This window comes from Oryza glaberrima, chromosome 12, assembly GCF_000147395.1.
Source record: "Oryza glaberrima chromosome 12, OglaRS2, whole genome shotgun sequence".
Taxonomy (NCBI): Eukaryota; Viridiplantae; Streptophyta; class Magnoliopsida; order Poales; family Poaceae; genus Oryza; species Oryza glaberrima.
Window position 1 is genome coordinate 1220653 of NC_068337.1, and position 26796 is coordinate 1247448.

At 41.6% G+C, this 26796-nt stretch overlaps 4 protein-coding genes across 4 annotated transcripts; 2 read left to right on the plus strand and 2 right to left on the minus strand.

Annotated features, from left to right (window-relative positions):
* The first annotated feature begins 641 nt into the window (after positions 1 to 641).
* LOC127757328 (uncharacterized) lies at positions 642 to 6901 on the plus strand. Its single transcript, XM_052282837.1, has 4 exons — positions 642 to 964; positions 5594 to 5682; positions 6058 to 6204; positions 6557 to 6901. Exons 1-4 carry the CDS (start codon positions 642 to 644, stop codon positions 6679 to 6681), a joined length of 684 nt encoding a protein of 227 aa, XP_052138797.1. The 3' UTR covers positions 6682 to 6901.
* A 3328-nt stretch (positions 6902 to 10229) lies between these two features.
* Positions 10230 to 11031, minus strand: LOC127758189 (40S ribosomal protein S16). The gene has a single exon (XM_052283811.1). It carries the CDS (start codon positions 10943 to 10945, stop codon positions 10496 to 10498), a length of 450 nt encoding a protein of 149 aa, XP_052139771.1. The 5' UTR covers positions 10946 to 11031; the 3' UTR covers positions 10230 to 10495.
* Positions 11032 to 13000: 1969 nt separating this feature from the next.
* LOC127757542 (probable arabinosyltransferase ARAD1) lies at positions 13001 to 16422 on the minus strand. Its single transcript, XM_052283075.1, has 2 exons — positions 15406 to 16422; positions 13001 to 14222 (listed from the first exon to the last, which is right to left on the minus strand). Exons 1-2 carry the CDS (start codon positions 16318 to 16320, stop codon positions 13707 to 13709), a joined length of 1431 nt encoding a protein of 476 aa, XP_052139035.1. The 5' UTR covers positions 16321 to 16422; the 3' UTR covers positions 13001 to 13706.
* A 4549-nt stretch (positions 16423 to 20971) lies between these two features.
* On the plus strand, positions 20972 to 21712 carry LOC127757598 (mini zinc finger protein 1-like). The gene has a single exon (XM_052283144.1). The coding sequence runs from the start codon at positions 21093 to 21095 to the stop codon at positions 21411 to 21413; it is 321 nt and encodes a 106-aa protein (XP_052139104.1). The 5' UTR covers positions 20972 to 21092; the 3' UTR covers positions 21414 to 21712.
* The last annotated feature ends 5084 nt before the right edge of the window (positions 21713 to 26796 follow it).

A 26796-nucleotide genomic window follows, 5' to 3' on the forward strand; every position in this document is an offset into this window, starting at 1 on the left:
AACATGATTAACCCTCTTAGAGTTCTTCCTGGCTTCTGCAGACCTCTGTTCATGCAATGTTACTTTCTGTATAAGATGTAACAAGCTATCAAAATCTTCAGATGAGAATTTCTCCCTAATCGGAGCAATCATGCCTTGAAAAGCCAGATCTGCTAACTGGGCGTCAATCAAACTCAAACTAAAGCACTTATTCCTCATCTCCCTAAATCTCTGAATATACTCATGTACAGGTTCATCATGCCTTTGCTTAATCGCTGTTAAGTCGGATAATTTCATCTCATGAACTCCACTGTAGAAATAGCTGTGAAACTGCTTCTCCAAGTCGGTCCAACTGTTGATTGACCCATACGGCAAAGAAGAAAACCAAGTAAAAGCAGATCCAGACAACGACAACCGGAACAACCTAACTCTTAGAGCATCTACAGCCGATGCTTCACCACACTGAGCTAAAAATCGGCAAATGTGTTCATAAGTTGACACACCATCTTGTCCCGAAAATTTAGAGAAATCTGGAACTTTAAATCGGTTAGGAAGAGGAACTCTCTCAAACCACTCAGGGTAAGGTTGCTGATACAAGTTTCCAGTATCTTTTGTCTTAAGCCCAAATTGTTCCCTCATCACATCAGCAATCACATCGGCCCATGGTCGTTGCTGAGCTGCTCCTTGCGACTGTTGCTGCATTGGCTCGAACTGATTATACTGAGAAGCAAACTGAGGTTGGGTTAACCCCCTTTGCTGATATTGGGCCTGCGGAGAAGGAGGTTGATATTGATAATTCAAATTGCCCCCTTGGTAATTCTGGTAATTTGGTTGAATATTTTGCACCAAATGCTCAGGTACAACCTGAGGCATCACCGTATGATCTGGCTGCGCATGGTGAACCAAATGCTCTGGAACAACCTGATTCAGGACGTGTCGTCCAGCTGATGGATTCATCAAGCCTTGCTGGTGAATTGGCTGCATAGTTTGTTGTCTTGGTGGTGTTTGTTGAATTGGCTGCACAACCTGTTGCCTTGGTGGCGTCTGTTGAATCAGCTGTTGCTGAATTGAATTAACAGTAGGTTGGGGGGTAGAAACATGGCAGCCACCTGATCTTGTGTTAGCTGATTTGCCGCCTGCCCGCTATGCTGCGGCTGCTCCCTCATCAATAGTCGAGGATTAACCGGCTGGTCTGGTGCCGATGCTGATGGAGCAGGTGGAGTCAATGGCGGTGCTGTCGGCTGAGCTGATGGTGCAATTGGAAGAACTGCTTGAGCAGGCGGCTGAGTACCGGTGATCAAAGGCCGACAATTTAGAAAGACACCTCCTTACAAATAAACCGGGCCTGCAGCTTGATGCTTAGCTATTGATCCATCGTCTATTGACTTCAGCATGTTTGACAAGGTGTTGACTAACACCCCAGACTGATTGATCAAAGCATTGTGCACGGCATAATCCACTCGATCTTGAAAATTGCTGAAGAAATCTTGTGCTGTTTCACCATCCTGAATAAGATTTCCTCCTTGTGGCCCATGAGCACCATCACCTTGAACTCCATGTACCCCTTGAGAGTTGTCACCCTGATTCCCTTGAGCCGAGCCATCTGTAGCACCTCTGTCACTTGGTTGAGCCGATTCATCTAAGGCTCTTTTTCCTTCTCCTTCCTAAGAAGCGCTCGTCTCAGGCTCGTCAGGGACTACCTTTATCTTGTACTTCTGAACAAATGTTCCCTTGCGAGTCTGCATGAATGAGTTTAAGAATTGATCTCATGCTTGTTGCATCATTGCTTCGAAATCCTTCTTCTGATCAGGTGTGAACTTTTCCGGATCGACAATCACAATATTCCCTTCATTGATGTCATTCAAGCCTAGCTTCTAGATTTTTTTTCCTTAAAGGAACCTGGGCTAGCCGAGGATGGTGACGGTGGCAGCTTCTCGGCCATGAGGAAGATTGTAATTTGACTCTTAATCAGTCCCACTGGGCGTGCCAAAAGCATGTTGACAGAAAACACGAGGCCTGGGAGATCTGCTTAACTCCAGTGCAGGTCCAAAACTCGCCTTCGGATGTGTGAGCGTGCCAGTTGATTTGATCCTGCAATCAACAAGAAATAAAGACAAAGAAAACCATGGTTAAATCAATAAATGATAGCCGATCGGCTAGGTGCCGATGACATATCATTTATTTTAGGCCGATGTCATATGTACATCAATCGGCAAGTATTAATAAGCAAATCAGAACTAAATCTACTCGATCGGCTGTAGATATTGATGATATACAATTCTTATATCAATATATACTTAAATCAAGTGATTGGGATAGATTGGTCGCCTTGCCGAGACAGTATAAATCACTTAGATCGAAATATATATTAATAGTGAGATTATATATATTCATAGCATAGCCGATCAGATAGATCTAGCGTGTATCGGCTACTACTCCGATACCACTCTATATTAAGATATTAAAACAAGCAGAATATACCAAACAGGAGCTTAATATACTTAAATGCAATAAGATCTTAATATAAAGGGGGGATTTAACATATCAATCAAGCATATGGGATAAAAGTAGTTAAATCAGGTAAGATCGGCTGAAACTCTGATGCTACCCTAATCGGCAACCAAAAGGCAGGCTAGAGATTGATATTCTAAGCACGACTTAATAGATCAAACTCAACTGATGCAGCATTAAGTATGAAAAGAAGAACAATATCTAGACAATCAAGCCGCTGGAAGTTTCTTAGAGTGGTAGATATCCTATATAATCTAAATAAACATCGATATCTAACCTAATCGGCTGCCCTCTACCGACAGATGTTAGCCGATTGCAGGTTAGATAACGGTATTGCTAGAGATTATGTAAGATATATGATAACTCGACGAATTACATAAACAAGATTAGAGTATCATAAAGATGGAAGCACTAATCCCGAGAACGCAAACCGCCATAACAAGTTTTACCTCTTGTTGAAGATCGAAACCGATGCAGCTCAACCCGAAAGCAAGAACTCGTCGAAATAAAACTAAAGCAAAAGGAGTGGCGATGCGCCGAGATTGTATTGAACGTGTGTTGTTTTTACATAGGGCTCGGGGTCTATTTATACCCGAGAATTACAAGATATGTCCATACCGGACACGACTATTATCTCTAACAAACTCTAAGATATCATAAGTCTTTACGGCAGACTTTTGCCCAAACATATCTCTAAGGAAATTACATAGAATATCCTAATTAATAGATACAATTACCTTCTCGGGACTCTATCCTTGCGCGGCAATCACCATGAAGTACATTAACTCAACCCGATGACGTACACCGAGTCGCATTGTCGGAATTGGCTGTATCGGCTAGCCCTGTCCGACTCAAACTCTGTCGATCCTGACCGTAGCCGATTTGGATTGCAGCCGACTCTTGCTCTGTTTCCGCAACAACCCTTATCTTTGATTCCGCTTCGATCCCATCTTCATCTCCGATGCCGATATTACCAAATTTGATCGTTAACAGGTACTACGGGGAATCTCAATTGGTATACAATTAAGACTCAGTTTGTTTCCCCTTTTCCCAACTCCCCTTCTCGTTTTCCGCGTGCACGCTTTTCAAACTGCTATTTTGATGTGCTTTTTGTAAAAAGCTTCTATACGAAAGTTGTTTAAAAAAATCATATTGTTCTATTTTTTAAAAAATAGATCGCTCCGTTTTCCGTGCGGAGGAGTTTGGTTCCCAACCATCCCAAACGAACACAGCCTAGTGTTTTTGTTGTAGTACAAGTTTTAAGTCACATATGCGCTTATATTTTTTTAACAGAGGTAGTAACTAACTTCAAAATCAGGTGAGTGACAATCTCGTCCACTTATCGTGTATCTCAGCGGTCAAAATAATGAGTAGCAGCAAATTAGCTGCTTCATTGATTTCACCGGTCACCATATGCATGTGTACTCTGTTCCACCAGGAGGGTGGAAAATGAGATGAAGTATGGGCCTGACATATATGCAATGAAAGATGACATTAGTGATAACAATGTACTCCCTCCCTTTCGAAATATTTGACGCCGTTGACTTTTTTAAATATGTTTGACCGTTCGTCTTATTCAAAAAAATTTAAGTAATTATTAATTCTTTTCCTATCATTTGATTCATTGTTAAATATATTTTTATGTAGACATATAATTTTACATATTTCACAAAAGTTTTTGAATAAGACGAACGGTCAAACATGTGCTAAAAAGTCAACGGTGTCAAATATTTCGAAACGGAGAGACTAATAAAATAACATACATGTATGGACGCCTTGATGCATGCGACCACGATCAGCGGAATGTTGTGACCTCATTGTCTTATCTCTAATCTATATCCTAATTATCTAATATCTACATCTGACAAATGTGGGAGAGGATGTGCCAGTCCTTCCCCTGACCTTGTAACACCTACTCAAAGCAAGTATGCAACTAATCAGCAAATCATATAAAGAAGTAAGGCGTTGTATGGAGTTGGGAAAGGACTAAAGGCCAAGGCATATTTGGCTAGAAAGCAGTTGTGTAGAGAGTTGCCCGAGTGATTCTAGTAGCATGATGAGCACAGGGGCAGGAAACCAAAGTTGAGGTGTTGGAGCGAGGTGAGCCCACGATGGAGCACGATGTATTTTAGAGATCATCCTAGCTCCCCCGTGCTTCCAACAGCTTCTCGAGGGCATATGGCTTTCTTGTATCCACGGGTTTTGGAGGGACGTGAGGTGTTGAATGCCTTCAACTCCCTCCCTCATATTACTACAACGAGAAATATAATGTACAGTATAATTTAACAAGGAAGGCAAGAGGGTTTTCTAGCCAAGGCAACTCCACACTTCCTCGCAGATACTTTAAGTTCAGTAGATTCCTCATATGCACTTCAACTTGGTTAGGAATTAATTATGGAGATGTACCGTCATTCAATGTGCCACTGCTTTCTGTCATCATCCAACGTGATGGGCAAGAACCTCCCTAACTAATATCACCTCCGTTTTAGAGGTTATAAGACGTTTTGACTTTGGTCAAAGTCGAACTGTTTTAAGTCTGACCAAGTTTATAGAAAAAAGTAGTAATACTTTCAACCTATGACAAATTTATTATGAAAATATATTCAATTATTGATTTGATGAAACTAATTTAGTATTATAAATATTACTATATTTGTCTATAAATTTAGTCAAATTTGAAACAATTTAACTTTAACCAAAGTCAAAATGTCTTATAATCTGAAACGGAGCGAGTAATTTCTAACATTCGATCAACGTGATGGGTACGAACCTCAATAATTAACAATTTCTAACACATGAAATCGATCGTGTTTTTTTATGGTCCTAGAACTATAATTAGCAACTTGTTTTTTGGAACAAAAGATAAGCACACTAGCCTCTCAAATGAAATAGTAGAAGAAACTTGTGTTGAGTGTTGGTAGAAAATTATTCTTAGCCCTTCTTGGGAAGAGTTGTAAGCACACAAGAACTGATCTAATGTATAGAGCGAGGGCATTTGCCCCCATCAATTTTTCTTTTTAGCCATACCTTTGTATGTATCTCTTTGTTCGTACCTTCAGTAAATTCTCTGGATATCCATGCCATGTAACCATGCTAACTGCAGCCGGCTGTTTGTGTTGTGTGTGCAGGAGGCGGCGGTGACGGTGGGTCGGGTTCCTGAACAGGCCGACATCGTCCTGTCTATCGCAACAGGTAGTAGCATATGCTCCCTCCGTTTCGAAATGTTTGGCACCATTGACTTTTTAGCATATGTTTGACCGTTCGTCTTATTCAAAAACTTTTGTGAAATATGTAAAATTATATGTCTACATAAAAATATATTTAACAATGAATCAAATGATAGGAAAAGAATTAATAATTACTTAAATTTTTTAAATAAGACAAACGGTCAAACATGTGCTAAAAAATCAACGGCGTCAAACATTTCGAAATGAAGGGTGTATTCAGAAGCTCATTCATTCACTTGATTGCTCTGTCCATAATCCATCAGACATGTGTAGATGTAGCTAACTATATAAGTTGCTGCAAATGAACTGAAATGGAGTGGAATGGCATGAAAAATTGCAGTTTCAGGGACGCACGCACGGCTGGAGAAGAAAAAGGGGAGCCTGTTGGTAACTGACCTGGACAGCACGAATGGCACCTACATCAAGGAGAGGCGCCTCACCCCTGGTTTCCCCACTCCCATCGATCCCGGCAGCCTCCTCATCTTTGGTACTACTCTCTCCATCTTAAAATATTTGACACCGTTGACTTTTTTAAATATGTTTGACCGTTCGTCTTATTCAAAAAATTTAAGTAATTATTAATTATTTTCCTATCATTTGATTTATTGTTAAATATACTTTTATGTATATATATAGTTTTACATATTTCACAAAAGTTTTTGAATAAGACGAACGGTCAAACATGTTTAAAAAAGTCAATGGCGTCAAACATTTAGGGAAGGAGGTAGGACTACTTACTATTACTGCATATATCCATGCAACTCACAGCATCTCTTGCTTCTTCTTCGTTGTGATCAGACATTAATTCAGACTGTGCTTGTTCCTCTTTTGCATTGCAGGTGACATCCACCTGGCCATGTTCCGTGTCTCCAAGATGGTCGTCGATGTGTCCGGTGACACCAATGGAGCTGAGCAGGAAGCTGAGACGGCTCAAGTATCAACCGCAACCCAACAAACCAACTAGTAACCTCCATCTACTGCTTTATGCTGAAGGCATGCGGCTCAAGAAGAACCAGCTTTACCCAATGGCTGACATGAAGGGCATGTTACGATCGACAGAGTTTCCTTGCAAATAAGTGCATACAGATGTTGGGTGATAGGAATGTCATCTGTATTATCTAAAAAAAGGGAATGTCATCTGTAGACATTAAGAAAAATTCACGAAGCAACAACTCTGGATATTAATAAAGAGCACATATTGGTATCCCTACGATCAACCGAAAATGCATTTATTAAGTACCAAAGATGTACTAGATCATTCAATAGTTTAATACATGAGGGGAAAATACGCTGCGCTTGTAGTTTCGGCTGTTGTTAGCTTCATCTGCTGGCTATTGCGCTGCTTTTGCCAAGACCATGCGAGTGATCAAAATTTGTCCATGCTAGCAACAGCAAACCGCCCCCACAGTCCTGGCAACAACACCACAGAGCAAACTGGGGAATGCGTGGGAGCTTGAACAATACTCTACTTTTAATTTATTTCAAACAGAGGTTGGACAATGTCACTGAACTCTAGTACTCTATGACTTACATTGTGAAACAGAGTAAGTAGCTACTAGGCAGTGTTCTTGGTCTCCAAGCGCTTGCAAGGAAACAACTCCAGGAGAGCCAGATAGGGGTACTCGAACCGTCGATTAGCTATGGTAGATTCGCCCCCAATAACAAGTGCAATAAACGAACAAAGAAAAGAAGAGGATGCGTTGGATCCTTCCTTGGGGTTTCTCCTCCTGCTCCGAATGAGGGAGGCATCATCATCCGCTTGGGGTTTAGGAACTCCTCATTTCATGGAGGTGAAATGGTTTGGGATTTCTGTGTGGTTAGATCCTCATTTCATCGCCATGAAATGGTTTGAGGGTTGGGAAGTTTCCTTGTGCTTTCCCCTCTGTTTTTTTTTTGTTTTTTTTTTTTTTACTGTCGTGGTTCCTCATTTCATCTCCTGAAATAAAAAGGAGATGGGGGTAATTCTGATTCTGGTTCTTGTGGCATTACTGGGAAAGAGACAGCAGCACAAAGACCAACTTTCCACGTTAACTGCAAGTGTAACACACAGTTACTAATCATGCATGCCGCGCAGACAAGCTAAAGCGTGAAGCCATTCTTTTGATTGATACCAAATTCTTTCAATTCAAATGCCAGGTTATTTTTTAATTGCTGTCGATGCGCGTTGGCGTTGGGAAACAGATAAACAGTACGTGTATACCGAAGTTGGCAAACTACACTCATATTGATGATGCAAAATGTAAACCTTATTCTTGTTTGTTCGTTTTTTGAGATGGCTTAGTATTCTTGTTGAAACTTGAATAATGAACGGGGCACCGTTGACACAAGATAACATCCGGTGCTCAGTAAGCACTAAACCAAATCAACGGTGGTTGGTGGCCTAATATACGATCAACACAGAAGGCAAGATTAAAATAATCGGTGTTCATCGCTGGTCCAGATGAATCTCTCCTCACAAACAGGTCACAAGCAGCTCGTAACTGCGAACCAGTGGCCTCGCTGTATTTCTGGAAGTTTGACTAGCCGTGCAAACTTGTCTTAACATGACCAAAAAAAAAATAGTCATCAAAACAAAACCAACCATCAAACTCACAATATCATTTCAAAACAAAACCAACCATCAAACTCACCATATCATTTCTGTGTTAGATAACCAAAGCTCGAGCTTTTCTTTCCACCCCTAACCATAACAGATTCAACCAATGGCACAAGCCGCACAACAAACAACCAACACATGCACCAATCCACAATTTGAACTACCACAATCAATCATACTTACTTCACAACGGACCACAATTTGAACTACTACTATCATCAATCATACTACTTCACAACGAAACACCTACATCCTTAACAGCAACATTTTGATTTCCATGCTAAATGAACAAAGACTGGACAACAGATTTCTCAATATACAAGAATTGAGTTATACTAGCTTGCTAGAGCACCACCATGGAAGATAAACAGTCCAACATATGACAAATTGAACAATATGATAATATAATGAAAATGGTTTAAATGTGTTCTAAAACATGCCATAACAAAAAACATTTATGTGCATTACTGGATAATAAAGCAACACAGGAAAAAAAACGCCACTCAGACCCTACTAAGAATTGTGTCATGTACAGGCATACAGCCATGCAAACTACTGCTAACTTCAATATCATGATAGAGTCAACACAATATATAGCTAAATTTTCAGACTGCTAATGGAACAAACCACACTACAAAGTTATTAAAAACATCAACTAAAAAATAAATGCGATCAAAGTTCAGCAGAGATATAGTCTATAATGAAAATAACACAAACTCTTCACAAATCATCTGAACAAATGCCCTTCAAAGTGTTACCAATATGCCATTACCAAATAAAAATTATACAAATATAAAAAGTTAGGCCATTTGTTTAGATGAAATTTGGCTTCATAGTAAATATAATCTAAGCACACCATAAATATCAACTTCAGGGATGGGCATCTGAACTGAGAATTACGTTTCACTACACATATATACCAGATAGAATTGCCAGATTGTTCTTACATACCATGTGGAATTATGTATAAACAGACCACATATATGCAAGTATTGACGACATCTTCAGCACAATGACTGCTTAAGACATCAATTACATCAGCTAACTTAAACATATACGTGTAACTACATCTAGAGTTGCAGTATTGTTGATGAAAGTAGGTACCTGTGGTAGATACATACATGCAACATCAACAATATTACTACTCCAACTGGCAATAAGCAGCGATCATACAGCAAACAAACATTTCAGTGGAAATTACTTGAAATTTGAAACCCACACGACCTGAAATGAGTATATCCCAACCACAAATAATAGCAATAATTCAAGAGCAGACAGAGCAACACAACTTCCAAAATGGATCACCTTAACATAGCACAAGTATAATACGATAACTCCTCAACATAAGTAACAGGCAAAACCATATTCCAGACACTACAGAAGAGTCTTAAACATCTCAATTGCATCCATTTGACAATGTCATAAAGGTTCAGGGCTAAGCATAAAAAGACTACACTAGCAGTAGCCAGATGTTGAACCAGACAAGTAGCTCCATTGATAAGGTGGAAAAGAAAGCACCACTACAAAATAAGTTGAACGCTAAGAAAAGCAACAAAGCATTCAGCTTCTGATACCAATGAATGCTGGCTCCAATTTCTCAGGTCGAACAAACTTCAAACCAAAACCCATTTTACCATAAAAACTAAAGCGTGTATAAAGGGTGGTAAAATTTAGACATAATGAGAAAATATATGTTTTTCTAACAATTTATGTCAGGCTAATCAAAATGCGAGGCTTAGTTTATAACAAATCAAAATTCACCTTTGTAACATTGGAAAACAATATAAGAAAAACTCACATAACACAAATGAACCTATCAATTACAAATTACACAATGCCTCACAGCAACACGTATTAAACAAAGAGCAATTACCATAACCATTTGCACATAACAGACAGAATAAGAACACCTAGAATAAAACTCATAACATAGCATAAACATAAATTAAGGCAATAGTGTCACAGCTTCCCTTGACATAGGTAACATGCAAAACCATATTCCAGAGACTACAATAGTCTTAAACGCCTCAGTCGCATCCATTTCACAATGTCAAAAAGGTTCGGGACTACGCTTAAAAAGACTAAACTTGAAGTAAAGCAGTAGCTAGATGTAGAACCAGCAAAATAGCTCCATTGATAGGGTGGAAAAGAGAACACCGCTCCGAATCGATCCGGCGAGCGCTCAACGGTACGATTTCTGGAATCTGGCGCGGGCACCACGACCACCGAACTTCTTGGGCTCGCAGCGCCTGGGGTCGGCGACGAGTAGAGTGCGGTCATAGCGGGCAAAGATGTCCTTGACCTCCTTCTTGGACGCCTCGTCGACGTACTTCTGGTAGTAGGCGACGAGGGCCTTGGCGATGGCCTGGCGTATCGCGTAGATCTGCGACGTCTTCCCTCCGCCGCGGACGCGGATGCGCATGTCGATGTCCTTGAAGCGGGACCTCCCCGCGAGCAGGATGGGCTCGAACGCCTTGAGGCGGAGCATCTCCGGCCTGATCAGCTCGATCGGGACGCCGTTCACCTTGATCAGCCCGCGCCCCGGCTTGCAGTAGGAGACGGCCACCGCCGTCTTCTTGCGCCCGAAGCACTGGACCGTGCCTGGCGGCGGGCGGGTGAGCGCGGCTGCCATGGTTGCGGCGGTGGTGGCGCGCGGCGGCGGCGGCGGCAGCTAGGGCTCAGGCGGCTTGGTGCGGGAGAGAGGCGGCGGCGAAGGGGAGAGATCGCTTCGAGAGAGTGATTTTATAGCGAGGGGATTAGGGTTTAGCTCTAGTGGGCCATGGGGGATAGTTAGTGGGCCACTATGGGCCGGGCTAGAATCAGTTGGGTCTTCGCGAGCCCAACTCGTGGGTGAGTTTTTTGGCTTGTAAAAGGCCATGGGGGGAGGAGGCGGCGAGCTAGGGTTTCGACCCTCACGAACACTACTTGATCTTATCCGAGCTTGCCGTCCGGCGGCGCCGCGGCGGCCGGAGTCGCCTCTCCGGCATTAGCGCCGCCACCGCCGACCTCCAAGGGTTGGCGGGAAGGTGGCGCGCTTTGTTGGGGGAAAGAGGCGGGTTCGGTTCCCGTGGCAGTCGCCGGCGGTGATCGATGACGACTGCCCGCGGTCGGAGCGCGTGCGATGATGGCCGCGCGGGTTCACCCAAACAACAAACAGATCACAATGTTTTGCGTTTTTTCTGCCATTGTTTTATTGATGATTTTTTTTATTCGGAGTTCTATTCATTTAGTTGTTCTCGTATTAGTCAATGTGTGTTGGGTTGTTAGTGGTTTCGTAGATCCTGTTTGGCAATAGTGGATGTAAAAGCGCTTTTTGTTTGTGTAGAATGTGTTAGGGTAGTATACAAATGTTTTGTAATTGAACATGTGCATAGATATGTTACCATTGTACTTGTTGAGCTTACTTTGTGAGTTTGGGCAAATCGAATTTTTGCTTATTTATCATTCAAACCTTGTTTTCATTCTAGTTTTTGTAGTTTAGTTTTTAAATATGTCCATATTACAGTATCACTCCACTACAGTTCAATGTCATGTATATTACGATGCCATGTTTTCGATGACGCCGTAGGTTTGTATCAATCAATTATTAGCTTAAAAGAGGATGATATACAGAATTCAATTCTGTGGACCAAACGGAGCCTTGATGGTTTGAGGACAGTCCCTTGAATGATAAATCAAATATTTTCTTGTGTCCTTGAGAAATTTGGAAGACACGCTGTTAAAATCCATGTCCTTCTTGCTATCCATGGCTGATGTGGACTCTAATTTCTCCTCGGTTTTGAACTTTTGATGCGGACTCTAATTTCAAGATCCTTTTGAAAATCGTGGTTTTTCTTCCACAATGTGGTTTTGACTAAATATACGTTCAAAGTTAAAAGATGCCCTCATAACTTGACTTCTGCATTTTTGTATCAACCTGAATCAGTTCAGCATCTTTTCTTGGTTTGCAACCTTGCAAAAGTTTGTAGGGTTTTAGAAGCCATGCAGAGCACTACAACAGTGCCTGCAATCCGTCTGTTGGATGCACAGCCTTTATGTGATCATTCTAATGGAGTAATGACCTTCCATTGTTATATTTGGAACATACTAGATAATAAGTCTTGTTTTGAGTGCAAAAACTGTCACTTTGATGTGATCTTTTGAATTTGTACGAATTTTAATAGTGGGCAGGTTTAAGCAAGGATGAAGCTGCTGCTGTGTAAGCAAAGCAGGTAACTTCTGAATATGACTGAACGTTGGTGTGAGGTAGCAACAACTGGAAGCTGGCGAATATGTTGAAGAAAATGATGCAATCATGAAGATCACATTTAATCTTTTCTACCACTAGTTGCTGTCGATGGCTTCTTCATTCTTTGTTCCTGATCTATCGGCTATCGCTGTTTATCTGTTTGTCACAGACTCGATACTTCCCTTTTAGGCTGACTAAGTCTAGCTTAAGCTTGGCTATTAGAGGTCTGTTAGTCAGGCTTGGTTGTCTGTATGATCACCTGCTTTGCTTTCCCTGTTCCCAAATGTACTCTGAAAATAAGAACTATGTTATTTCTCTTCATATCAAATGTATAAATGGTTACCCTGTTAAAAATGATTAATGAACTGCCCTGTGGTTCTTATTTTCCTGATGATTGCCAGCGGCAAACTGCAGATTCAGGTAGCTTAATGCATGCAGAATTGCAGATAGCTCATTAGAATAGAGCTGTAGTACATATTTCGCTGCTATCAGAATATAGGAAGAAAGCAAATGCTGTTCAAGGGTTTGCCCGTGATTTCTGAGCTTTTCTTGGACCTTATTTCAGTTCAACAATAGCGTCCTCGAATGGTGTGCTCTATTGTAAGTAAGCCTAGGGTACGATAACTGATGCCCAAGAGCTGAGAGCTGATCAAACCAACCAACCAAGGACGTTTTGCATGCAGGATTTCTACATGGAAATATGATTGCACAAAACAGATGAAATGATACAGCTCCAGCATAGTGCCAACAGCAAATGCAAAAATTACGCATCAATACATAAGACAGCTTAACCTCACATATGACCAAGTCTAATGCTGTTCACAACAACATGTTCAGAAAAAGAACTTTGCCACCCTCTTTTAATTTACTTTTAAGAGTATATGTTACAAAAACAACAATCTTTTGCCTGCCAGTATACACTTCGGTTGGCCAGCCTAAGCTATGAGTCCTCTTTCTAAGGAATAACCAACAATTAACTTGATATCTTTACATCTCACTGTTCCTTGCCAATCTGTCCGATTATGTTCATGAAACCATATGAGACGTGTGCGACTGATGTGTCAGTGAAATGCTCGTTAGATTTGCCAAGGCCCTAGATAACATGCATACACCGCCTTCCTGTTTATTTTCTTCCTGTGCCAGATCTTGAAAATCTTCTCCATGTTTATTTTCCTCCTCTATCATATCTAGAAAATCTTCTAGACCTATGTGACTTCAGGCGGATTGCTGGCACCTTTCTAGCCAATGCTTGCCAGATCATTTGGACTGCATCATCCTTCTGAGATGGGTACTGATACTCAAAATGTTTATCCACTTCTTTCAGCCTTCTCCACATCATTGTCCATTGATGCTTGCTTACTCCTCTAATAAGTCTCATCAAGTAACCCTTTTTCACAGCATCAGATGAACGAACAAAGATAGAAAACTTCGAATAGTCCAATGCATCTTCATAAGGAAGCTCGATGTCGTCACTGATGATAACAGGGACGCAATGACTTACTATAGCGTCAAACAGGCGATTGGAAGAAGGGGTGTCCCCTGCAATGTTTAGGCAAAATTTTGATGCGTGCATTCCCTTACTGGCTTTACTGGCCCCATGGTCCTGGACACTTCCAAAGGCAAAATAAACATCCTTTTCATCTTTGAGCATATAATATAGCTCCTGCCTAATGTTCCCTCCCTGAACAAAAATGATGCAATTTATTAGTCCATGAATCGCTAGTTTTGTAGCATATAGATAATATAGATAAACTAATAACCTAAAGTCTACATGTATCAACATTAACTTTTAAAGAAGGATACACATCCAGCTGACAAAAAAAAAGTTTTGACACAGTAAATTTATTTGATGCCAGATGGCTGAAACAGGGAACATCTGCTGATATGTCGCCATTCAAACTTTTGATGATTCATATGTTGTAACATCTGTTTTTTGATGGACTTTGAAATTTTGGAGATTGACATGTAGACATACTCAGTAAGAAGTTCATAAATGGATCATAGATCATGAGTTCTGTACCAGTGCAGTCAAAACGTATCTTAGTCCAAATTTATGAAAGGATCATAAGCACTGAACTTTGAACAAACAGAACTACTCTTGTCTAACTTGACAGAAACTTTTGACAAATCATTTATTTGGAACACCTGTTAATTTGCTGATCTTTGGAATATCGGAGAGTACTAGTGTAGTCATATACTCAATAAGAAGTTGATAATCATGAGTTCTGCACCGGTGCAGTCAAAGCAATATTTATTCGGTTATTCCAAAGTCATTAATGGGTCATGATTTCTGCACTTTGAGCAAACAGAACTACTCTTGTCTACCTTGAGCCCTAGACAAAAGCTTGCAGTTCCAACAAGCTCCATTTGACTTGAAGCAGTTAGCCCACCCTCTATTAACCTATCCTGCCCAAATTCTCATTCTTTTTTTCTTTTTGAGGGAACATGCAGGAGGGATGCATGCCTTTGATACAATTTAGGAAGATACAGGTAGACACGACTGGTGCTTGATCAGTTACTACCCCAGTGACCAACAACATACACAAGAGTATCATTGAAGGGAAAAAAGGAGCTAAACAAACACTTTATCAACAATTTACCATAAACAACTAATTGCAAACACACATTCTATACCCTGGAAGTTCTCAAGGTTTGTTGTCTAATTTGGCTACAAGCCTTTCCTTGGCACAAAAGATGAGTTCTTGTTACTTTAGATAGCAGTTGCAATGAAAATATAATACTTAAGGAAAGCAAAGAAACTAAACACTACATCGCTGTCAACATTATGTTATATTAACACCTCAGAGAGTATGAACTTGATTTGTAGAGATTGAATGAGCAAGCACAGTTATTAATCGTGTTACCTCCTTCCTGAAAATTGCTCCCCGGAAGTATAACAATGTCGGCCGGTCATCAAACCCGGCGGAGTCATTCACAAACGTCTTAGCCATATGCTTGTAAGGGGCAATGACATCCTTCTCCAAGCTGGCTACTCTAGGATGGTATCTCCCGAAGTCAGACAGCACGAACACCACGGGGAACAGCACTGACCGGGCATGGAGCAAGCTATTCGGGTGGTGTGCGACAATGACATGGTCGGCGCCACCCGACCTCTTCCACTCCGGCTGTGCCATCAGGTACCTAACCAGCTTCTCCTGCAATTCCTTGTCCCTGCTCACCTTCTCCGGAGGCACAACCCTGGAGTGGCGATTGTAGCTGAGGGACGCGAAGAACGGCACGAACACCACGTCGGCGTCGCGGGAGTCGGCGACCCTGACGGCGGCACCGCACGGCGGCGACGAGGAGGAGAGGAGATCGAGCGTGAGCCAGTACTCGACGCTGTGCTGCTGGTTGAGCCCACCGGGGTACCGCGGGGCGGCGGCGCCGCTGCCGACATCCGGCCACATGGCGGCGTCGGCGGCTCCATCTGTCGGCGGCGACCAGCCGAGGATGCCGAAGTGGAACTCCGGCGGCAAGTCGTACATGAATACCCTGACGGCGGCGTGGGTCGGGTCGCATCTCGCGGCGGCCGCCGAGCTGGAGGCGGGGTCGTCGGGGCGGCCATTCTCGTCAACGAACGAGAGCTCCTTCGCGGCGGCGGTGGTGTCGGTCACCGCGCTCTCTAGGACGGCCGCAGAGAAGTCGGCGGCGGGGACCGGGAGGCCGGTGTCGGCGGGTCGCCAACGAGCGCCGGTGGCGGCGAAGAGGAAGATGGTGGAGGCGACGAGGAGCGTCGCCGCCGCAAGCGGCATGAGGAGGGTGCGGGCGCGCGGCGGCATGGCGGCGAGCTCCGGTCATGGCCGGATTGGTGGAGTAGGAGGGAGCATGGCGGAGGTGGATCGATCTCCCTACTACCTAGGCTGGAGTAGCCATGGATGAGAAGGGAAAGGAAGGGGAAGAAGAAGAAGACTTTTGGTTGCGACGAGAGCAGACTCATGGGCCGTGTGAAGGCCCATAAGCATTCGGCCCATATATTTATAGGCCGAGGGCCATAAGTACTAGGAGGCCCGTTAATTCCCTCGTGGGCTGCATCTCAGTTCAGTTTAGGCCTCTCTTATCAAATCTCAATCTTTGTCACGCATGCATCACTGCTTCACTGTCAGGCTGGCGTCAGCGACCAAGCTTTGATGCTCCAAGATGAAAGAAGAAAACTACTATCTCCGTCCCATAATATAAGAGATTTTAGTTGGATACGACATCCTATTACAATGAATGTGAACAGACAGGCATATCCCGATTTATTATACTAAGATATGTCGCATCCAACCAAAATCTCTTATATTATACTAGCACGGATGGAGTAGCACCATACTACGTGAGATGCCACGCGATGATCCCAGAAGCAACAACTGGCGAACGATATGGGGAAGGAATATAGAGGTAGTACTAGATGCTAGCTATCCCGTTTTGCTATTGCAATCGCCATCACTAGTCACTAGCAACAGAAAAAGAATAGGAGGAGATCAATCGATTGCAAGATAAAAAGATGCCTCTTGTCTCCGAGACCAACTCCTTCCGTCCCGTTTCAGAGTGTCGCTTGCTCGCGACGCCCGATTGGACGCCAACCAGATACCATCCATTTCACGGTGTTACAGTGGCAGGCACACTGACCCTACTCACCCTCTTCATGCTTCTCCAGTCGCTCGCCTAGCCTATTATCCACCGATTTTATTGACATCTGCAGATAAGCATCAGCGTTATTTAGTTAGTTTTGGTTTCTTGACGTTTTGCTTTCTGCTCAGAATTGTGCTAAATGCCGCTGAACCTGCTGCGCAAACCAAACTTGTTCTTTAAAATCTTTGCTGAAAAGTTGTTGAACAATCCAGTTGTGAATTGTGAGTTTGACAGACATTGATGCAGGCTGGGACATTCATTGAAGCGAGCAACCAGATTTGCGGTGCGGAGGATAAGCTGGCCGAAAAGAAAGGCCCTTCAATTGCAAGCCACACACAAAACACAAAATCTCACATGCACCTAGCAATTTGCCAATTTCACATACGTCGCATTGCAATGCAATGCAATATTGCAATGGACGCCAGCCAATTTGCAACAACCACTGTATGTTGTTGGATCGCCACATCAAAGCATAAACAGCTCTCGTGGGGGACCCTGCACCTTCACATCCTTCTCAGCTTCTATCCAACACTACTGTACATGTCATTTGCTGAAAAAATAAATTAGTATGATGAGCTGAATTATTATTCCAGTGATGGCGACTCAAACCATTCGTGTACATCTGATCCTTGATTGCTCTTCATGGGCAATGGCTTTGATAATAACAAACATTCTAATCGCCAGAGGATAGCATTAGAAGACACCAGAGTTGATGAACCTTAAAGTGAGGTGTGCCCCAGCTTTGTCCTAATATTTCTGTAATGATTTGATTGGTGGAGCCAAATTCCACGTTATCCACCAGCCAGTAGGCCCTAATGTTGTTGCTACTAGTACTTCATAAGGTCAAAATTGAGCCCCATATTTCCTTACTCAAGCATGGAGATTCAAGAGTACTTCAGTACTTTGCAAATCCATTTAATCCGGTGTACTTGGTTAACTTTTCAAAGATTTGGTTGTCATGACTGACTGACTGATGAGATGCATCCCGTGGGGTATAACTAACTGTATCATTATGTTTATTCTTTCAACTTATGATGATAAGTTAGTTCTTGCATTTTACTCAAGTTCATTGTTTGGGTGTAAGTAAATATGAGCATGGACTGTTTAGAACTTTAGTGCATAACCCCCTGTAGAGAAAACTAATAGTACTTTTCATCAAGTGCATATTTTAATTTTTAAACTGAAGAGACAATGGCACATGTACAACGATATATTATAAGTTATTTAAAGTTGATGGAGATATTAAAAACATCGTTGTACTAATCATAGGGTCTTAAGAGATTATGTTTTAATGAAAAGGACTTCAGGTGTGGTACTAGTTTGAGATATTCCTTTCATTTTTGCAGTGATGTTTTCTAGAATCCTGAGAGAAAAAAAAATAACTGTTCCATCGATAATGCCAGCAAGATCAGGAGCAGAATTCGATCGAGTTACTTGATTGATTTCTTAGACTTTTAGGTGGTAATAATCTAACAAGTCTACTTCACGGTTCATGCTAACATGTCCTCTTTTTTCTTTTCTTTGTAAGGACACCTAATTTACTAGTCTTTGACAAATTAACTTGACAAGGCTCAGAATGGTATTCCCTGGTCAGAACATGCTCCTCTTTTTCACCTGAATAATTAAAAGTTAAGCAAAGCAAAGAATGTGTGCTGTTTTTGTCACTAGGGCACCTAATTCTTTCCTTATTTTTGATAGATCAGACATAAATTATTTGATGACCAGTTCCACTACAGAAGACAAGTTTGGTTGCTGAATACGACCTTTCTTTATCTTTGTCGCGGCGATCAGTGATCTACTTTTATCGTTTCTACAGCCCATCATTTTCCATTTCCTGAGGAGAGATCTCAACTTGATAAAGCAGATGTCATGGAATCTTTCACATATATCACCAAACCTCAACCTGGGACAATATCCACGTTCATTGCATTCAGTAGATTAGATGTCGTTTTACCAAGCATGGAAGAACTAGCTTAAAGTCTTAGGTTTGTGACAAGAGCTAGCAGTCACACACAGATCAAATGTGGTTGATTGATAGTGAGATTAAAGGTAATTCATGAAAAAGTGGCATGATTTCGCAACAAAGCCAAAGCTGTGTTGCTTTTGCAATGAGCTCGGCAACGATGCCTTGTGTTGTGCTCCGTCATTGTTTAGTTGTTAGCGAGCTGGTGTTGTAAGTTTAGTTCTCTAGCCGCCCACCGTTTGAAGCTTTCGGCAAGGTTTTGTCCTTGTCGAGAGGTTGTTTTTTCTCTTTTTCTTTTAATCTGTTGGATTTTTTACTTATATTCATTGAAATATAATTGGTAGTTCTCCTAATGATTTAGTTTCAAGGAAAAAATTGGCATGATTTCATCATGCTCAAATGTGGGCAGTAGGACATATATGCATCTTTGGAATTAGGTATGTTCTGAAGACGTACAGGAAGGTCCCATACCATAATTCTCTACACAACAGAGAATACAGCTTGGCACCATTGATCAAGTGGACAGACTTGTTCCTGAAAAATGGAGGAGAAGGTGGCACAAGCAAGTAGCAGACAGATGATGAACAGAACAGTCAATTGGAGAAGAGTGTTTCTCAATCCAACCTCCCATGTGGATCCAAGAAACTTCCTCTCATCCCTAAATTTCCTTCTTCTTTTGTGCTTTGTGTTGTGCACAAGTCACTGAATCTCTGAATTTTGACTTTCTCCCCCACACTACTTCACCTTTTCTTCAAGATGTCCATGTCAGTGAACAAAAACCGGTCACCATCTTAGCAATTAGACGAATCTCCATCAACCTAAGAGACGCATGAGACGTTTTGTCAAGTCAATTCAGATCTAATCCTGTCCACTAAAGGACCTACTTAAAATGCTTAGTTAGTTGGTCATGGTGGTCCTTAACTAAATGGCACACACGAGTCACCAAACTGAATGCTCTGCAGTTGCCTTTTGGTACTGGCAAATAGCACAAGAGGACAAGATAAGATATGGCTTTTTCCAAGTGAAAATATTCCAGCACTAGCAACAGAAATAACAACCAAAACTAGCTACTAGATCACGCTTAATGTGCCAACGTGCTCAACATGACCATTTCTATGGAAATAATAATATAATAAAGAATAAGTTCAAAAGGCTCAATGCTTCTCTGAGAAACCAACTTAACTACGAGTGCAAATTTATCTACTTACCTGAAAAATGATAAGCAAAAATCACTGAGAGTATCTACTGATTAACAATTCAATGTAGTCCTCTCATGCCACTAATATGTTCAACCAAAGTTAATTGCTTGCTAATTTAATCATCATGCAAAAAAGGTACAATTGCTGTACAGAATAGAAAGTGGTACCAATATTTCAATTTCTCAAAGATATTAATTTATTATACCAGTGCCGGGCTAGTTCCTGTGCATGACGTTTTTCTTCAAGAATGGTATTTTTTTTTTATCTCGTCTCTATATCCAACCGGATATATACAACATTTTAAGTCAAGAATTTAATCCCTCAAATAACCCAATCTGAAATTCACTTCTATAGAGATAGAAACTCAGAACTTTGGGATGCTAGGTCGCTGCAAACCACTAGACCAAATACTCTTTCGCTCATGTGCATGACTTGTTTAACAAAAAAGGTAAATTGTTTGCAAGTGAACAATATGCATAAACAAGCAAAAGAGTACACGCCCTAGTAATATATTTGAGATCAAGAAAGCAAAGTACATGTAAAGTAATTAACAAGACAAAATAAAAAAGAGAAACTTCCTCTCAACAAAAAAAAAAAGGAAAAAAGGAAAAAGATAAACTTTTGCTCATCTCCTCTCCTCCATATAAGTACGTACCATCCAAAGCCGTGATACCAAAGCTTTTCCATTCCTCTCTTCTTCCTCCCTTTCTCCTCCTCGCCACCTAACGTCGTCGACGCTCGCCGGCGGCGAGGTGTGATCTGTGACCGATCATCGATGGGGCCTCAGCAAGACCGGTCGGCGGCCAAGCCGTACGCGAACGGCAGCACGGCGGCGGCGGCGGCGGCGGCGGGGAGGAAGGAGAACAACAAGGTGGTGCGGTACAGGGAGTGCCAGCGCAACCACGCCGCCAGCATCGGCGGCCACGCCGTCGACGGCTGCCGGGAGTTCATGGCGTCGGGCGCCGATGGCACCGCCGCCGCGCTCCTCTGCGCCGCCTGCGGCTGCCACCGGAGCTTCCACAGGCGAGAGGTGGAGGCCGCCGCGGCCGAATGCGACTGCTCCTCCGACACCTCCTCCGGCACCGGCCGCCGGTGATCGCCGTGGATTTGATTCGGCCTCGTCGTGCGAGTAGATCAGCATCATCAGCAGGTAAGGTGGTATTGGCGATTTGGCATTCAAAGGATTCGGTGGATGAATGAATCTGATTGTGTATGAACCGATTAAAAAGTTCTCTTCCTTTTTTTCTTTCATATTTTGATTTTTGGTGAATTGATGGTGTGTAATGTAACATAATATATGTTAAAAAGCATAAGCATAAGAAGCGTTCATGTAACTGCTGTGTCCATGTACAGATTATATTCAGATGAACATCTTAATTATATTCTGTAAAATAACTGTGCTTTTCTGTTTGACTATTAGTAGTTGTATATCTGAATTAATTGTCACTTAACTTTCATATGCTGGGAACAGATTTTTGCAGCAGTTGGTACTTTCTTGGTGGTTATCATCTGCTTAGTACACTGTTGCTCTCTTCTTCTGACTTCTGAGCTGCCGTAGCACAAATTTACTTGATGGCTTTCATTTTACTAAAAGAAAAAATTAAGGTGTGGGTGCGGTTATTATAGTATGTTTTTTTGTCACTAGCATGTGTGAGGGTTCATCATTTGGATCTTCATGCCTGAAAAGTATTAGAGCTATATATATACTCTAAGTCTGCAGGTCAACTGTTAGCCGTTTAAACATCAACTCCTTTTTGTTGTTTCTGTCGTTAAAGTGATTACCTAGCATAGCTTGAGTGTTAAAATAAAGCTAGGCTAATGGCAATAACACTACAACAGAGACTAGGTTCCTGCATCATGGGTAAATAAAATCGTTTGTCTTCATGAAAAGAAATATTGTGTACTAAAAAACAAGGAATCAAAAAATCAACATGCAGAAAGGAAGCTGGCCTCTAGTTTGGTGTATAGGCTCTAGAAGATTGAGAGGTACTGTTTACTAGTCAATTCTTCAGAGTTTAGGTATACAATTTAGCTGCTTCAGATTAAATCTATTCAGTGTACTGTCTATTCTGGAGCATGCAAGAGATTTAGTTGTCAAATGTCAATTTTTGCATCATTTTCAGAGCTGTCATCTCTGTATCTGACTGTCACTGCCGAAACCATAATGTTTGTTGATACTTTTCAGAGGATTTTCTCTTATATATGCTTTTCAGATCGAGTGGATTAAGGATAATTTTTTTGACTTTGATTAAGGATAAATTTAATTATACCCATGAGTAGTGATCAACTGGATTACATGGTCATGCAACTATATTTAACTTTCTTTAACTTACTGTACTTATTACAAAGTTGGTGTATTTCTCATTTTTCTTCTTCTCAGCTAACTAATTAACAAAGTATATATATACACATGCCCATATATTCTTCACCTACTATACTTGACCCTCCAAAAAGGTCAGGTCCATTTTTAGGTGAGTGAGCAAGCACGGGCGAAGTCCATGTGACTTGTTCTTTGGCCAACATCCATCTATCAAAACAAAACTTTAATTTATGCATGCCAGGTATATAAATCATGATATGTAGCTCTAGTTCGCTTTCATAGACACATATCATGCAGAAACAACCACACGATCGATCCTCTTGCATGTGTCCCAGTGTATGATTGGGTCGTTGGCAGCTTTTTGATGCATATGCAATGTGATTTGGATATCACATTTTGGTTTTTGTGCATTATATGAGTCTATCTCTTGATATATATCTATGCAACTACTTTTTGGCGCTCCCTAATAAAATATTTATTTCATTTAGTTTATCTTTTATTCTTCTTAGTTGTACTACATATGTACATCGGTTGATTCAAGATCGAACCTCCACATTTTTAGAGATAATTCAAGAAAGGCCATTGACAAATGTCCAAATCCAAAACATATCATCGATAAGTGTGAGTTTCAAGAAATGCCATCGTCCAAATGATTTTGTCCCAAAAATACCATCGTCGTTAGGGCTCCGTCCATTCTGTGCCGTTAAATACATTATTCATCCTATAGCACTTAATGGCGCGGGATAGACGGAACCCTAACGGCGATGACATTTTTGGGACAAAGTCGTTTGTACTCTGAAATTTTTTGGAACTCACACTCGTCGATGGTATTTTTTTGAATTTGAATGCTTGTCAAAATGGCATTTCTTGAATTGTCTCCATTTTTTAACCTCCAACCAAAGCAAGTCTGGTGATTAAGGAAGAGAGATAATGTGGGAGGATATATTTGATGGCGGATACAACAAGCACCCCTAGTTTATTAGATCATTCCAATAAGGATGGGTGGGGTGGAAGAGTGTACTGTAGGGTGAGAATCGGAGGAAGAGGATAAGTTATTAACAAGGAAAGAGAGATTTGGAGGGGGTGGTGGGGCCTAGCCATGGCTATGGGGAAGTGGGAGTGAAGTGGTAGCATCTCGGATCTCATGGAACCAATCCATTACAGATGGGGATGAAAATGGCTTATCAAAACTGAGCAAGTAGAATAAATACAACAATAGAGAAATACCTCATGAAGACATACAATGGGAAAACATGGAGAAATTTTGAATGCATCCTGTAGCAATCTTAACCATCCAGAATTAAGTGAATTTAGAAAAAAAAAGAAACAAAAATAGAAGAAAGGCCATGCATTGTGCAGACAACTATTGTTAGTTTTATTATATGTTTTTGTGGCTGGTGATGGCGACCAGGGTTTCCCTTACCGCCGGTTACCGCGGTTACCAGGCTTACCGCGGGGGTACGGTAATATAAATACCGCGGTAACCTCCTTAAATTCAAATAAATTTAAAAAATAATTTGAATTTTTGATAAATTTTGTACGGTTTTGTACGGTTTTTCACGGTTACCGCGCGGTAACCCCGGTCCCGGTGGTTTGGGAAACCCTGATGGCGTCTTGCTGCTTTGGTTGGTCTACTTTTATGAGCATGCATGGAATAGCGTTTAATATTGGATTTTATTGAAATGGATAAGTTTGGAGTCATTGAGTCAACTTAATGTATATTCTCTATCCTATCCATTCTAAGCTTCGTGCATATATAATTGACATGCAGTGGAAGTTGAATATACAAGCAAACTCTCTCTATAGGCTGTGTTTAGTTCACACCAAAATTGGAAGTTTGGTTGAAATTGGAACGATGTGACAGAAAAGTTGAAAGTTTGTGTGTGTAGGAAAATTTTGATGTGATGGAAAAGTTGAAAGTTTAAAGAAAAACTTTAGATCTAAACACGACCATACTTATGTGAGATAGGGGCACCACGTTTTCTTTATTTCATCTAGTCACTGTGTTGTTTACCACTAAATTCTAGCATATTACTAAAAACACTTTAGGAACCTGGTCTACGCATATACGTTTGGTTTAAATATTAAATAGATTTGGAATATTTAAAATATGTATACTCCTCTTTTATTTGATACTATCTCCGTATTAAAATGATGATATCCTAGAATATGTGTAGTCAAGCCTGATCTAAACCTTAAACCATTAATACAAAAATAGTGGAATTTTAAAGTGTGAATGTTATCCTAGGAGATTTTTTACAAAAAAATTCTATAGTTATAGTTTTATATAAGTTTTTACAAATGTCTAGCTTAAAATAATAATAATAAATTAAAGATGTGCATTAAGGATCATGCATGTCGATATTCAAAACATCATCCATTAATTTGAGAAATAAGGCAGTACATATAGGCCTAAATAAAGACAATTCACACCTTCATAAGCAAGAACATGCATGCTAATTGCAACTTATATAGTACTAGCTAATAAGGATCGAGTGTCCAATAATTTGTAAGTTCTTTAGAATCTCTTTTAATTGTTGGCAATTATATTATACATGCTCCCTTTAATTTGAAGCATGCATATGCACGACACGTAGGCATGCAGGCAACAGCAAAATTCATGCACATCATGCTGTTGAGCTGATCAGTCGCGGGTAGCTAACTAAAGAGTCCACATTTTTTTTGTGAATGAGGAGTATTGGAGATAGTCAGATAGTGGCGTCAGGCGGCTAGCTAGGAAAGCTGTCGACCTGTCGTACGCAGGATAAGAGTATACAGAGGGTCTGTTTAGTTGGTGAAATAAAAATTTTTGTTTCACATCGAACGTTTGATCGGATGTTAAAAAAGATTTTCAGACGCGAATAAAAAGACTAATTTCATAACTCGCCTGGAAACCGCGAGATGAATTAGGCTTAAAAATTCGTCTCGTGATTTTCCCCCTAACTGTGTAATTAGTTTTTTTTTAATTTACATTTAATACTCTATACATATATCTAAAGATTCGATGTAATGGTTTTGGGAAAAAAATTTAGGAACTAAACGGGGCCTGATATCTATCCATCACGTACAGAAAGTTACAGTGTAGTTGGTGTGCACGCACGAGCGAGATAAGTACAGTACAGCTGCAGAGCGCGGCCATTTAAATTGACATGTCAGCTGCAAACTTATTATTTAAAAGGATATATATGGATGGTGAACTGCGCGTGCTTCATGCGTGCCGATGCTTTAGCTGCATGTATGGCTTTTAATAGTTGAGTTTTGATGCAGGCATATTCACTACGGGAAAAAAATGGTTTTTCCTGGCTGCTAAAATATGCTTTTTCTTTTTTCTAGCGGCTAGGCTAACCGTCAACGTAGGTAAGTGAAAATAATCTATTTTCGTTGGCAGCAAGATTAAGTGAACTCCCAGCAAAAATAAACTTCTGCAGTCGGCAAGATTATGCCAAAAGCTAGTGAAAATGATTTTCAGGAAAAAAAATAAATCCCCAGAATCCCTTTCTACCATCTCATCCAGGAAGTTGCCAAAAAAAATTGAAAATGGACATGAACATCATTCAAGCACAATCCAAATATAGAGCATCACAAATATCAACATATTAACAGCAACATAACATATTAACAAGACATCATCATCACAAAAATCCGCTGGCCATTGTTGGCCCAAGCAAACCCGCCACCGGCATCGTCGCACTCAAGGTTGTCATGGTTGGACTCAAGCACCATTGGCGTTGGATCCACCTTCCCCGAGCATCGCCGCCGCCTGCGCGAGCCGCCATCCCTCCTATTTGCTGCCGCCGCCGGTGGGGAGGGAGGAGGAGGCGCCAGATCCACTCCCGCCACCTCCTCCTTCCCCACGCCGCTCTCGAGGCCTGGCGGCGGCGGACCCGCCCTCTAGAGGCCCACCGGTGCCTGATCCACCCTCTTGAGGCATGTCGGCGCCAGATTCGCCTCTCCCAAGCATCGCTGCCGCCTGCGCGAGCCGCCATCCCTCCTCTTTGCCGCCACCGTCGGTGGGGAGAGAGGAGGAGGTGCCGGATCCGCTCCCGCCGCCCCCTCCCGTGCGCCGCTAATGACGAGAGACGCCACCCCCCTTCCCTACGCCGCTCCCAAGGCATGATGGCGGCGGTACTGGGGGTGGGTGGGGTGGCGATGGTAGCCG

Bases quoted from the DNA above. Each gene is read 5' to 3' on its own strand.
- LOC127758189 (XM_052283811.1), bottom strand. From the start codon at position 10,945: ATGGCAGCCGCGCTCACCCGCCCGCCGCCAGGCACGGTCCAGTGCTTC.
- LOC127757598 (XM_052283144.1), top strand. From the start codon at position 21,093: ATGGGGCCTCAGCAAGACCGGTCGGCGGCCAAGCCGTACGCGAACGGC.
- LOC127757542 (XM_052283075.1), bottom strand. From the start codon at position 16,320: ATGCCGCCGCGCGCCCGCACCCTCCTCATGCCGCTTGCGGCGGCGACG. The intron at 14,223-15,405 runs GTAACACGATTA...ATTTTTGTTCAG, and splicing joins GAGCAATTTTCAGGAAGGAG to GGAGGGAACATTAGGCAGGA.
- LOC127757328 (XM_052282837.1), top strand. From the start codon at position 642: ATGGTCGTTGCTGAGCTGCTCCTTGCGACTGTTGCTGCATTGGCTCGA. The intron at 965-5,593 runs GTTTGTTGTCTT...TGCTAACTGCAG, and splicing joins GCTGGTGAATTGGCTGCATA to CCGGCTGTTTGTGTTGTGTG. The intron at 6,205-6,556 runs GTACTACTCTCT...TTTGCATTGCAG, and splicing joins CGGCAGCCTCCTCATCTTTG to GTGACATCCACCTGGCCATG.